Source organism: Bos indicus x Bos taurus, chromosome 16, assembly GCF_003369695.1.
Source record: "Bos indicus x Bos taurus breed Angus x Brahman F1 hybrid chromosome 16, Bos_hybrid_MaternalHap_v2.0, whole genome shotgun sequence".
In the NCBI taxonomy this organism is placed as follows: domain Eukaryota; kingdom Metazoa; phylum Chordata; class Mammalia; order Artiodactyla; family Bovidae; genus Bos; species Bos indicus x Bos taurus.
In genome coordinates, this window is record NC_040091.1 from 60,088,959 (window position 1) to 60,103,866 (window position 14,908).

A 14,908-nucleotide genomic window follows, 5' to 3' on the forward strand; every position below is an offset into this window, starting at 1 on the left:
CCAGATAATTGTTGCAGGGGACTTTCCTATGCAAGATCTTTAGCAGCATCTCTGGCCTCTACCCACCACAAGATGCCAGTAGTACCAATCCTGAGACATTGTCAAGTGTCCCAAAGGGACAAAATTGCTCCTGGTGGGAACCACAGATATCTATATGTTACCATGGGGACCCAAAGGAGAGGACAAGTAATCCTGAGTAAAGTCAGAGAAAACCTAGATTAAGCCATATTAAGAGGCGGGCAGGTGATTCTCAGAGGGCTTCAAGAACTGGGCCTTCCAGCAGATCAAACGACTACATGAAATTCCTAATCAAGGGTTTTTGATAAGCTTTAAATATTTTTTGTTACCATGGATGAGAAATGTGTTCACTCAATTTTTAAAAAAGATTTATTTTATTTATGGCTGTGCTGGATCTTGGTGGCTGCCCACAGGCTTTCTCTAGTTGCAGCGATCCCTGGCTACTTTCCAGTTGCAGTGGGCAGGCTCATTGTAATGGTTTCTCTTCTTTCGGAGTATGGTACAAATGGATTTCAAATTCAACCAAACTTTTTCCAAACCAGTATTTCAAAATAAAGATAAAACTTCAGGCATGGAATTGGCCGCAAGGGCTAACGCCCGCTGCGCAGGAACCCCCACCTCGCTCCCGGCCCTTCGTGGGCCTAGTTTTAAGCTGCGCAGCCTCCTTGCGAACCGGAAGCGCTTCGTCTGGCGCTCCTGAACTCAGAAAACTGGCGGCACCCAGCTTCTTGCAGCAGTTCAGTGAGTGTCTGGCTCTTACCTTCCTTCCTGGAGGCCTGTGAGCATGCCAGCTGACCCCACTTGGTCGCCTTCTGAAAAGTCTGGGTGGAGTCTTTTGACCGGAGGGGTCCCCAGCATCTCAGACTTCCCCCCCAACCCTCAAGCTACCCTTACGGGCTGAGAAAATCAATCCGATAGACCGCACACCAGTAATCTATTCAGGACAATGAATCGGGGTGGGGGTAGGGTAGGAACTGCAGTTCTCACTGCGGCCATCAGAATCACTTGGGGCTTCCCTGGTAGCTCAGCTGGTAAAGAATCTACTTGTAATACAGGAGACCCCTGTCCCATAACCTGGGTCGGGAACATCCCCTGGAGAGAGGATAGGCTACCCACTCCAATGTTCTTGGGCTTCCCTGATGACTCAGACGGTAAAGAATCCGCCTGCAATGCGGGAGAGCTAGGTTTCTGGGAACCCATTCCTGGGTTGGGAAGATCCCCTGGAGGAGGGCATGGCAACCCACTCCAGTATTCTTGCCTGAAGAATCCCCATGGCAGAAGGAGCCTGGTGGGCTCTAATTCATGGGGTCACAAAAAGTCGGACACAACTGAGCGTCTAAGCGCAGCACAGAATCACCTGGAGGGTAATTAAACTGCGTTGTCGGGCTCTTCCTGCCCCTTCCCCAGGTTCTAGTTGAGCAAGTCGGGGGTTGGGTCTGATGATTTGTAACAAGTTTCTAGATTGTTTTGATGCTCTGTAACTACAAGTCGGGAATCCCTAGCTTAGAGGTTAAACAAAGTGTTTTCTAAATACTCTGTTTAAAGCAGCCCCTTCTCACTCCGGCTTACCCTGGTTTATTTTTCTTAAGTTATCGTTACTTGACGTTTTATATATTTATCTGCTTTTTGTTTGTCCTTAGTTAGGTCCAGGAGAACAGAACTTTGTCTTGCTCTTGTAGTTTCATATTTTAGTAGTGCCTGGCACATGGTAGGAACTAGAAAATCTGTGTTATTTGAATGAACATGCGTTTTGGAAGGCATGAGTCAAAGCTGAACGTGTGAGAGTGAAAAAGGTCACTCAGGAAGAGGGGGAAGACTGAAAAGGAGAAGCCAAGGACAGACCCTGGTAGGTGTGGACATTTAATGGGAAAACAGAAATAGGAAATAAGGGCAGAAACCTAGGTGCCAAGCTCAAAGCAGCAGCATTACAGACACCCAGAGAGGAGAGATTTTCAGAAAGGGAGGGGACACAGAGAGGAAGCAGTCACCTACCATGGAAAGATTGAAAAGTTCTTACGATTTGTCAGATTTGTCATTGGTGGTTTTGATAAAACTAAGATGTTCAGAGTAGCAGGCTGAGTGCTTTGGATTGAGGAGGGAATGGTGGATGAAAAAGTGGGGAAAAGTGAGCGTGGACTGTTTATTCAAGGATTTGGCCAAGAAGGAATGGCTGGAGGATGTCCGAAAGAAAGTGTTTCTTTCTCTGTCTCTCCCTCTCTCTGTGTGTGTCTTTGGGAGTCAGAGCCAAGTCATTTTCTAGTGGTGAGGCAGGAATATGTAAAAAAGTTTAATAGGGATGGCAAAGGTTTAGCGTAATTGTTGTGAGGAATAGAATTGAACAGACATCAAATGGCCCCAAGTTGGGCATAATGTTAAACTTTGGGAGGTTGGAATGCTGCCCAAGTTCTATCATGAGCTTCTAACTCACCTCCTCCTTCACGGACAGTGTTTTCAAAAGATTCTCTCATACTTGTCATGGGGCATATATTAAAGCTTCAGAAGCTTAAAACACACATACACACACCACCACACAAAACTCGTTATTGGCTGTTTTTTAAGGTAGGAATGCTGGTAGGAGCAGCTGCAATGGAAATATACTCCCAGATACAGGCAGGGGATGGGAGGAGACCAGGTGGAGACAGTTAATTAATAGAAGAAAAGTGTGCTCTGGTCATGATAATGGGCAGGATGGAAAACACATTGGTCTGACTCACAGAGTTGTCTGGTTGTGGTAATTAATTGTAGGGTCCCAGGGATGAAATCAACAAACAACTCACTAAGTCTTTTTGATTTGTGTAATTACAAAAGCAAACAAACCAACAAAACACAGTTCTAGGTCTGGGGAACAGAGGACTCTGAATGAGAAACATGACTTGTCAGTTCTGTTCCAAGAACTAAATGAGATTCCAGGAGTGTAGCCTAAATATTCTTAAAGAAGGATGCTGCTGAAACACTGTACCTAAGTACTGCAAACCTTTTCTCTAGCCTTTCCCCAAAGGCCTTGGAACCCCTTATGGATAAATGTTCTGGCAAACAGGAGGAACTCAAACTTCTTAGTACCTGTCACTAATTTCAAAAGAACACGAATATCACTGTGTGCTATCAACATTCTGAGAATATAGGGGTTAGGTGATAAATGAATTAAATTCTGGTCCAAGTTCACCTTTGGGCAGGGCTAGTAGGACTGTGAATTCATCCTGTGGTTAGTACCCTACTCGCCAAGTGAATAGCTGGAGTAGGTAATCTTAGCAACTGACAGAATTCTTACATGGGCACCTTCACTCATTGAGTAAGGGCTATTCTGGTAGAAAATGCCAAGTCAAGTGCCAAAATAGTACATCAAAAGCATTACTACATACCTGCAGAGTGTCTCCATCAAAGGCAAGAAAGATGCTAAGGTGATGGTTCCCACCTCATTCCAGTTTAGCCACTACATAAGTCTGACAGTTTTCAGAGAATGACAGTCCATTATAAACCCAAGCAAGTGATGACTTCAAGTGTAGCTTAACTCTTCCAAATGGGGTCCCCTTATTGAAGCAACTCAGCCCCTGACACTCAGGTTGCAGTTATTGATCTGAGATTTAGCTCCAGAATATCTTGGTAAAAATCTCTTATTTTCACATTATGTGCCAATAACTTTCTAGATTCGATCAAGAGTTTTGTTTTTACTGCCTATCACTTTTTTATATCCTTGTTCATTTCTGTCAGTTTCTTCAGTTTAAAGTGGGGATCATAATTGTACTTTTTCAGATTGTTAAAATTTGATAATCTACGTTAAGAGCATGTAGTAAGTGCACCATATGTTACCTATAACAGTGAAAATCAGGGATATGGTTTTTCAATTCATTGTTCATTTTGCTCTCAGGTTGTTTAGTGAGATGGTAAACTTTCAGAATTTTCAGGTGTTCCATTTAAATGCTGATTTGGCTAGGGTAAGGATTTCAGTTTCAGCTTTAAAGACATTGCTCCATTGAGAAATCCAATTGCAATATAATTTCCATTGCTTTCTAGGTAACCTATTTCTATATAAAAGCTCTTCTCTTTCTTCTGGATGTTGTCTAGAATGGGATCTTAAGTTTATTAGTCATCCTACGGACTCAGTGGAACCATTTAATCTGAAAATTTGTGATTTTCTTCAAATCTGAGGCATTTTCTTTTTTCCAAATCTCCAACCCTCACCACCGATCTGTTGTTTGTGTAATACCTGTCATTCAGATGTTGGAGTAGTATCCAGCTGGATCCATTCTTTATGCTTCATCACTTTCCTTTTAGTTAATTTGCTATTTAGCCCTGTCCGTTTTGCTATCAACCAGCCCACAAATCTTTTCTGTGTTTCTGAGATTACTCAGTATTCTTGGTTCAGTGATGGAACATTTTGTTCCTTAGAGCTTCTGTCTTAATGTCGTGGGGTTTTAGGTCCAAGTAGATGTGTGCGCTCTGGTTTCTTTCTTGACTCATCCTCGGTTATCTTTTGGTTTTCTTGTTCCTTTAATTAGATTGTATATTTTAAGGTAAAAGTCTCCATACTCTGCCTTTCTAGTCTATACCTCTTAAACTACCATTATCTGGTTTTCAAGGCCCTTATACAACTGGCTTATTCCACCTATCCAGTAAAATACACCCCAGGTTATTTCCTCAAATACATCTTCTTCTTTAGTTTCCCAGCGCTTTTATCTCCAGTGAAGTTCTCCACTCATTCAGGAAGCCCTCGTTGCCCCACCCATTCCGCTCTGCTGGGAGCTGCATCTGTCTAGCTCAGGAGCGCTTCTCCACCAAGCATCAGAATTGCCTGAAGTTTCCTCCAATAGACCCAGACCTGCTAGAATCAGAGTATCTGCTGATCAGACCCGAGCATCTTTTTCACTTCTTAAAGAAGCTCCACGGGCGATTGAGAGGCACACCTAGGCTAAGAACCTCACAGCCTCCTCCTCCGGCCTAGAGGTGTTTGGAGGGGTTCTTGTGCGCGCTGCCTCACCTCGTGCCTCCCAAGCACGTCGCAAGAAGTAGGCGCCGGCCATCCCAGAAGCTGCCTGGGAGGTGACCTAGGCGGCCCCAGGACTGGGACCGAACCCAGGCCAGATTCCGGAGCCACCAGTCCTACCTAACCGTCCCACCGGCCGTGAGCCCTCGGGGCCGGAACGCGGCGTCCGGAGCGCACCTCGCGGGCCCTCAGGCACTAGTGCGCAGGCGCGCAGGCCGCCTCACAGCTGCGGGTCTGTGGCTGGTAGTTCGTGTGCACCTTTGACGTTGCCAGGCCCGCAACGGCAGCGGCAGCGGCAGCGCCAGGGTGAGGGGCGGCCGGGCAGGGTCGGGCAGCTGAAGGGTGCTCCGCCTGCTTCCCGCCCCACTACCTCTTTTACCCAGGGCCGTGGGCAGTCCCCTTGAGGGACTTTGGGAGGTAGGGTTGGGAGGGGTCAACACCCCGCGCCCAAGCCGAGCACAGTTGGGAGAGGGCGGGCAACGACAAGGTGGTTGACTTGGAAGACAACGCGGGGAGCCTCTCCGTAGGTTTGGGCTCTGGAGAAAGTTTGCCGTCTGAGCGTGATTCCGCGGAGCCCAGTGCTCGCGCTGCGGAGGAAGGCGTGCTGCGTTTGCCTCCTTCCCAGTCCTGGTTCCGGAAGAGTGGGCGAGAGAGTCTCTGATACGAAGCCTACAGTGTAGAGTGAGATCCGGGACAAGCAGAGTTAAGGCTTCACCAAAAAAACGAGCCAGGAACTTAAACTTTTCACACGTTAGGTCGCGGCAGGGATTTCTTGAGGCACACTTGGGTTAATCATCACAGATTGGGATTTAGACTTTGGATTATATAGGAGCTTTCCCAAACCCAAGTTTCAGAGCACCCTCGTGGTATTGTTTCTGCCTCGTTTACCTTTAAAAGCCGCATCTCGGTTGTTTATATTCCACTTTGGGCCATTTTAAACTTTTTATTATTATTTTTCCTCTTGGGTTTGCCTGCTTTTCTTCATGAGCAATGATTCTGTCTTAAATCTTGTAGGTGCAATGTCTGAACAAGAGCGTATACAGGAATGCCTGAGGAAGGAAATAAGGTCACTTCTCATTTCCACCAAAGATGGTTTGACCCCACAGCAGTTGGAAAAGGAGTACCTTTTGATGGTTGGCAACCATTTACCGCTCCGAATCCTTGGGTATCGGTCCACAATGGAGCTGGTGTTGGATATGCCTGATGTTGTCAGTGTCTGCCCCTGTGGGGATGGTACTGTAATACTGAAAGGTAGGTTTAAGATTTGGAGGTCTATGAACTTTGTAATAATAATCACTTGGTAAAGAATTGCTCTAGCTCTGCAAGTATCGTGCATTCCAGGCAGGGGATTTTACTTTCTTGAGGGAGAAGAGAGATCATAGGCACCTTTGAGGTTGTGGGCAGAGTTAGATCTTTAACACAATCAGGAAACCCTCCCCAGAATGCTGTGCTTTCACAAAAACTACGTTTTGCGTATGATTTCATGTTTTAACATCTTATGTCAGGAGAAACTTAAACAAGGGGACTTTTTAATTATGGAATCTTGTTTTAAATTTCATGAAGCACAAAAACATCATTGTAGGGAAGTTTATTGTTCATCTCTAGAGTTTCAGATCTTTCAGGAGTTAATTAGTAGCAGTGTTAACCAGTTGGGTTCCACTGTTCTCCGTCCTCCAGTAGAGAAGCTAACAAGCTGTTGTCTAAAATGCAAGAAGTGGAGTAACCAGGGATTCATGTTTATCGTGCCACCTAGATACAAAGCTCCTTGGAGAGCAAAAAATTATATAACCACAGGTGCAAAGAATGAAGAAGGGAGTCAGTTTTCACCTAAATATGATTTCTTTTTTTTTTTTTTTCTTCACACCTCCTTAGCCATCCCAGATGAGTCCACCAAAGGAATAGCAAATTTAGTTGCAAAACAGAAGAGCAACCATAAGGTTCGAAACTCTATGCAGAAGGGAAGGGCCAGTGTTTGCTCTGGTCCCAGCTCTCGCCGGCGAGTACCTTACCGAGGAAGGGTGCCCCCTATTCTTCCAGCTGTTGTGAAGAGTGAGTTGAAAGATCTCTTGGCGTTATCTCCTGTTCTCCTTTCTGATTTTGAAAATGCATTTGCAAATCGATTTGGACGATCATTCCAGTATGTGCAGTATGGCTTCCTCTCTATGTTCGAAGTGCTGAATGCTGCTTCAGATGTTATTTCTGTGGAGCAGACCAGAGCAGGTTCTTTGTTGACGCTGAAGAAGAGTGTATCAGAGGAAAAGCAGAGAGGATGGCCTGCAGGTAAGCACATTAGCACAAGTAACCATACTGCAGATCAGCAAATTTTGGAGCTGTTGTACATATGTGTATATATGTATACATGCAATGGCTAAGCTCCATTAGTTTGTTGAAGTTGAATCGTGGCTCTACCACTTGATAGCCGTGTTATCTCAGGCGAGTTACTTAAAATGGCTAAGCCTTTAGTCCCCTCATCTCTATAATAGGAATAATTATACTTGGCTCTTGGAGTCATACTGAGGATTAAATGAGACAAGATCTGTAAACTGCCTGGCTACTATTACGAAAACATAAGATCAGCTCTCTCTGGAGTGCTGTAAATGAACATCAGTTATGTGTGTTCAGGTAAAGAAGATATAGTATAGAAAATTAAAAGTTTAAAAAAATAATACTGATCTGTGGCATTTGCTATCTGATCTTGGCTATCACTGAATCTTTGATACCCTAGCAGGCATTTGTATTAATTTATGTAGTGTAATGATAACCACCGTATTTGTATAGCATTTTACCTTGGATTCTCATACTATAGACAGGTTGGGTGAGTAACTGTCTTACAGATCAGAAAGCTAAAACTCAAGAAAGTTGAATGACTTTTCAGAAATTTCATGGCTAGAAAAGTGGTACAGCTAAAGTTAGGTACTGAACTCTTATTACTGCTCATTCAGTGCTTTGCGTACCCAATTACTGTCTCTCTTAAAGGCTCAGAAGACTAATATGATTATTGATATAATGTCTCTCTAGACCCTTGACAGTATAGAATCCATTCACTCACTGCCTATTCGGGGAACTCTATGCCCATTTCAGTGATTTTTCTTTTTCTCAAAATCTGTGTTTTTAGATTAATATATAAAAATCATGAGACTATCATGAATTTATAAAACCAATATTTAAATTGTGATGGGAAGTGTAATTTGACAAGGATATGGTAGGGGGTTTACAGGTTCTAGTCAAGGAAGACTATGGGGGCCACTGAGTGCTTTGTATCTAAACCTCAACGGCATCAGTATTCTTTTTTTAAAAATTTTTTGGCTGTCCCATGCCACTTGTGGGATCTCTGTTCCATGACCAGGGATGGAACCCAGACCACAACTGTGAAAAGTGCTGAATCCTAACCACTAGGCCACCTGGGAACTCCCTGTGTCAGTATTCGTGAGGTGCTTAAACTTTGGGAGAGTAACTCATGCTATTCAACTTATATGAATTTGAGTTGTATAAAGCAGTTTGACAATTTAATGAATTGTAGAGGGTGGATATTCCTTCCCAGTGAATGAATTGTTGATTTTCTCCACCCATAGTCCATTATTCCTCATCAGGATATCTTGGAAGTAATTTTTTTCTCTTGTCAGCTTGATTTTAGGGTAAAGAAAGAGCTAGGCCTTGCTGGGGTTCAGTTATCTTTCATGTTTTTTAACAATATACCTTTCTCCTGTGGTGTTTCCCTACCTACTAATCTTGAAGAAAAGAATCTAAACTCTAGGATAACATCCTTTATTCTGTAGCTTTTCATTCTCCACCTCTCCCCTCATAACCACTAGATGGTTATCCAGTTTGAAAAGCATAATTCAAGCAGATTCTTTATTTGAAGACTTAATGGTCTCCTAAACAAGATACAGCTTTTTTGATTTTTACCTATTGAGTCTTGCCTCTGTAATGATTTTCAGGTGTCCTTAAGTAGAGTTTTAGAAACCCCCAATCTTTCAGTAACACCTTATTATCTCTCGGTTTTGTTCTGTAGATGACTAATCATTTCCATTGTATGTAAAGTTTATTGGCATACTATGAAAATGCAAGCTGACTTTTTAGTTCTAAGGGCCTAACCTCTACATATAGCCACTAGAAAATAAACTAGAAATTGGTAGTGATAATTTTTCTCTCCTCTTCTTTTATTCGCAAAAGGTAAGATTTTCACCCAGCCTTTTAGAATGAAGCAACAAGGGTCATATCCCATAGGCTTCCCAGTAGCAAAGGCATGCTTTTCACAACCCACTTCAAACATGGAACCACCAAAGCAAATACTGGGCATGGAAAGGAATTCTAGATCAAATGTAATGGAGACTTCAAGGCTGAATCACAGTGAAAAATTAAACCAGGTAAGATGTCTGAGTTTGGAGCTGTAAATACACCAAAACTGTCTGTAAATTTAGTGGTTATTACTTAACTCTCATGGAAAAATTGCCCTTTTGAAATTCAAGTCATTCACTTATTTCAGATTTAACTTAAGCATTTTCTGTGGCTTTGTGGTTTAGTAAGAAGTGAGACCTGGCAGTGAGAAAAGAGTACAATTTTATCAACTCCTTGGTTTCTACTATTTTCTGCAGATGATTCCCAAATCTGTATCTCTAGTTCCATCTTCTCATCAAAGTTATAGAAGCATATTTGCAACTTACCTCATGAGTATCTTCACCTGAATGTTGGCCCTGACACTGCAGTCCTGGTAATGTGACTGTAATGCTGAAGGACTTTGAGTAAAAACTATTAGACTAGAACCAGCAAAAACCCAGTTAAGTTTGCAAGATGAACAAGTAGAGCTCAAAATAAGGTCATGGAAATTAAAGACATAAAAGTGCCTTATTTCTACATGTAACTTTTACATGTAAAGTTTTCCTAGCACCATTTATTGAAGAGACTGTCTTTCCAGCATTGTATAGTCTTGCCTCTTTTGTCATAGATTAATTAACCACAGTTGAATGGGCTTATTTCTGGGTTTTCTATCCTGTTCCATTGAGCTATATTTCTATTAATATTTTTGTGCCAGTATCATACTATTTTGATGACTGTAGCTTTGTAGTATAGCCTGAAGTCAGGGAGCCTGATTCTTCCAGCTACATTTTTCTTTCTCAAGATTGCTTTGGCTATTTGGGGGTCTTTTGTGTCTCCATATACATTTTGAGATTGTTTTTGGTTCTTGTTCTGTGGAAAATGCCATTAGTAATTTGATAGGGATTACATTGAATCTGTAGCTTGCCTTGGGCATTACAGTCATTTTGACAATATTGATTCTTGCAATCCATGAATGTGGTGTATCTTTCCACTTGTGTGTATCATCTTTTATTTCTTTCATCAGTATCTTAATAGTTTTTGGAGTACAGATCTTTTGTCTCCTTAGGTAGGTTTATTCCTAGGTATTTTACTCTTTTTCATGCAGTGGTCAATGGAATTGTTTCTTGAATTTCTCTTTGTGATCTTTTGTTGTTAGTATATAGAAATGCAATAGATTTCTGTGTATTAATTTTGTAACCTGCAACTTTACCAAATTCATTGATGAGTTCTAGTAGTTTTCTGGTAGATCTTTAGTATCTTCTATGTGTAGTATCATGTCATCTGCAAACAGTGACCATTTAACTTCTTCTTCCCCAGTTTGGATTCCCTTTACTTCTTTTTCTTCTCTGATTGCTGTAACTAGGACTTCCAAAACTATGTTGACTAAAAGTGGTAAGAGTTGACATCCTGGTCTTGTTCCTGATCTTAGAGGGGATGCTTTCAGCTTTTCACCATTAACTATAATGCTAACTGTAGGTTTGTCATATATGGCCTGTATTATGTTGAGGTATGTTCCCTCTTTGCCTACTTTCTGAAAAGTTTCTACTATAAATGGGTGCTGAATTTTTGTCATGTATACAATGGAATGACACTCAGCCATTAGAAAGAATGAAATAATGCCATTTGCAGCAACATGTATGGATATAGAGAGTGTCATATTGAGTAAAGTAAGTCAGAGAAGTATTGTATGACATCCCTTATATGTGGAATCTAAAAAGAAATGATACAAATGAACTTATTACAGAACAGAAACAGACTCACAGACTGAGCTTATGGTTGCCAGGAGGGGAGAATGGGGTAAAGGATACTTAGGGAATTTGGAATGGGCATGTACACACTGCTATATTGAAAATAGATCGCCAACAAGGTCCACTGCATAGCACATGAAACTATTTTAATGTTATGTGGCAGCCTGGATGGAAGGGGAGTTTGGGGGACAATGGATACATGTAATGTGTATAACTGAGTCCTTCACAGTTCACCGGAAACTATCACAACATTGTTAATTTGCTATACCCCAATAAAAAAATAATAAATAATAAAAAGTCCTTTTTTCTATAACTTTAAAAAATTAGCTTTAGTAACTTAATTTACATATAGTAAAATCTATCCATTGAAAATGTACAGCTTGAGTTTTAACATATGTATCTAGATGTGTAATTGCCATCAAAGTCAAGAAACAGCATTTCAGTCTTCCCCACAGAATTCCTTCATGCCACTTTGTAGTTGATCTCTTTCCCCAACTACAGCTACAGACAACCAATACTTACTATAATTTTGACTTTCCAAGAGTTTCATATGAATGGAATTAAATAATGCTTAACTTTTCGTGTCTAGTTTCTTTAACAGGATGCTTTTGAGATTCATCCAATATGTATCAGTAGTTTGTTCCTTTTTCTTATTGAGTATTGTTTCTCTGTATTGATAAATCTCAATTTATTTTCCATTCATCATTAGATATTTGGGTTGTTTGCTGTTTGAGGTATTATGAATAAAGCTGCTATGAACATTTGCTTATACTTTGTGTGAACATTGACTTCATTTGTCTTGGGTCAGTACCTAAAAGTTAGATTGTTGGTCAAACAGTAAGTTTAACTTCTAAGAAATTACCAAACTCTTTCCAAAGTGGCTGTACAGTTTTACTTTGTGAGCTATGTATAAGAGTTCCACTTGCATCTCTGTTAACATTTGGTATTACCAATTTAAAAAACAGTAGCCATTTAAGTGGGTGTATGGTAGTATCTCCAGTACTCTTGCCTGGAAAATCCCATGGATGGAGGGGCCTGGTAGGCTGCAGTCCATGGGGTTGCTAAGAGTCGGACATGACTGAGCGACTTCACTTTCACTTTTCACTTTCATGTATTGGAGGAGGAAATGGCAACCCACTCCAGTGTTCTTGCCTGGAGAATCCCAGGGACGGGGGAGCCTGGTGGGCTGTCGTCTATGGGGTCGCACAGAGTCGGACATGACTGAAGTGACTTAGCAGCAGCAGCAGCATGGTAGTATCTCATTATGGCTTTAACGGAAGTTTCTCTAGTGATGAATAATATTGGGTATATTTGCCCAGTGGCTCAGGGGTAAAGAATCCACCTGCAGTGCAGAAGATGCAGAAGACATGGATTCAATTCCAGGGTTGGGAAGATCCCCTGGAGGAGGGCAAGGCAACCCACTTCAGTCTTTTTGCTGGGAAAATCCCATGGATAAAGGAGCCTCACCAACTACAGTCAATGGGGTTGCAGAGAGTTGGACACAATTGAAGTAACTGAGCATACATGAACACACCATTTGTATATCTTCTTGGAAGTGTCTCTTCCTATCTTTTGCTCATTCTTAAAAATCAAATTTTCTTTGTATTGAGTTGGAAGACACTGATTTTATAAGAAATGTATATTTGGTCTTCATCCTTTTCTGGCACAGATCTCCTAAAACCTTTGGAAATTCCTAAGTAAAGAGAGCAATAAAGGTGGCTTTGTTATTTTAATGAGGTGACTTTTGGAAAGCACCTAAGAATTGCTAATTCTTAGTTAGGTTCAACCTGACTCCATTAGCAACCTAATGGAGTCAACTATGTAATTGGAAGGTTAGAACGCTTCAGTCCGGCTCTAAACCTCCTAGGAGCATAGAACAGTTGGAAATTAATTTCATTCATAGCCAATGGTTAATCAGTCATGCTGATGTAACGATAACTCCATGAAAACCCCAGAGGGTTTGTAAAGCTTTTGGGTTGGTGAACATATAGAGATTTGGGGAGAGTGGCATGCTAGGAAAAGGCGTGAAAATTCTGCACTCCTCCTCACATACCTTGCCCTCTGTATCTCTTCCATTTGACTTTTTCTTGAGTTATATCTTTTTATTTATTTTTCATTCATTAACAAAACATATAATTGATGTATAACATTATATTAGCTTCATACAATAGGATTAAAACAGGATTAGATATATGTATGTATTGTGAAATGATCACAATAAGTGTAGTAAATATCCATCACCACACAGAGTTAAAATTTTTTTTCTTGTGGTGAGGACTTTTTAAGATTTACTCTCAGCAACTTTTAATTATAGAATGCAGTATTATTAATATACAGTTAATACCTATGTGTGTATATATATTTATATATAAAAGAAATACCATGCTGTACATTACATCCCCAAGACTAATTAGTTTATAACTGGAAGTTTGTACTTTTTGAGCACCTTTACCTCTTTTGCCCACCCCCTGCATGCTGCCTCTGGCAACCACCCATCTATCCTGTTTCTGTGAGTTTGGTTTTCTTTATTGTTTTTGTTGAACAGATTTAACATGTAAGTAAGATTGTGCAATATGTGTCTGACTTGTTTTACTTAGCATAATGCCCTCAAGATTCATTCATTGTTATTACAAATTGTGGGATTTCCTCCTTGCTTTATGGCTAATACACATATTCCACAACTTCTTTATGTCTATCAATGAACACTTAAATTGTTTGTGTAAATGCTGCAGATAACATGGGTGTGCAGATATCTTTTGAGTTGGTATTTTTGTTTCCTTCAGATAAATACCCAGAGGTTGCTGGATGATATGGTGCTTCTTTATACCATTTTGTATGGTATCTGCACCAATTTACATTCCCACCAACAGTGCACAAGGATTACTTTTTCTCTACATCTTCATCAGTACTTGTTATTTCTAGTCTTTTTAATAATAGTCATTCTACCAGGTGTTAGGTGATATTTCATTGTGGTTTGGTTTGCATTCCCTGTGTTAGTCCCTCAGTATCCAGCTCTGCGACCCTGTGGACTGTAGCCTGCTAGGCTCCTCTGTCCATGGAATTCTCCAGTTGAGAATACTGGAGTGGGTAGCCATTCCCTTCTCCAAGGGATCTTCCCAACCCAGGGATCGAACCCAGGTCTCCTGCATTGCAGGCAGATTCTTTACCATCTGAGCCACCAGGGAAGATGATTGTTTGTATCAAGCAGCCCCTTTTCATTTACTTGTTGGTTGTCTGTACATTTGGGGCGGGAGTAGGGGGGAATGTCTATTCAGATCCTCTGCTTATTTTTTCAGTTGAAGTTTTTAGGATTGTTTTTTTCTTTGATGGTGAGTTGTGGAAGTTCTTTTATATATTTTGGGCATTAATACCTTATCAAATATAAGATTTGCAAATATTTTCTCTCATTCATTTTTTGATACTCTTTTTTGTGCCATAGGTTTTTAGTTTGATTGTAGTCCTCCTTGTTTTTGCTTTTGCTGCCTTTCCTTTCAGTGTCAAATCCAAAAAGTCATTTCTAAGACTGAGGACAGGAGCTTATCTAAGTTTTCTTCCAGGATTTTTATGGTTTCTGGTCTTACGTTCAGATTTTTAATTCACCTTGAGTTACTTTTTGTGTGTGGTGTGGAGTTCTGCCCTTTTATTGTTGTCATTGTTTAGTTGCTAACTCGTGTCCAACTTCCCTGTGACGTCCATGGACTGTAGCCCACTTGGCTCCTCTGTCCATGGGATTCTCCAGGCAGGAATACTGGAATGGGTTGTCATTTCTTTCTCTAATATCTTTTTATAATAAACCAGTAATCTAGTAATTGAAATGTTTCTCTGAGTTCTGTGATCCATTATA

General features: G+C 41.0%; 1 protein-coding gene across 1 annotated transcript in view; it reads left to right on the top strand.

Annotated features, from left to right (window-relative positions):
- The first annotated feature begins 644 nt into the window (after positions 1–644).
- TDRD5 (tudor domain containing 5) overlaps positions 645–14,908 on the top strand; it is an 83,651-nt gene continuing 69,387 nt past the window's right edge. The window contains exons 1-4 of the mRNA XM_027565461.1: positions 645–759; positions 6,014–6,250; positions 6,872–7,279; positions 9,173–9,366. Of these exons, the coding sequence (XP_027421262.1) occupies positions 6,019–6,250; positions 6,872–7,279; positions 9,173–9,366 (834 nt within the window). The 5' untranslated portion in view covers positions 645–759; positions 6,014–6,018. The remainder of the gene's footprint in view (positions 760–6,013; positions 6,251–6,871; positions 7,280–9,172; positions 9,367–14,908) is intronic.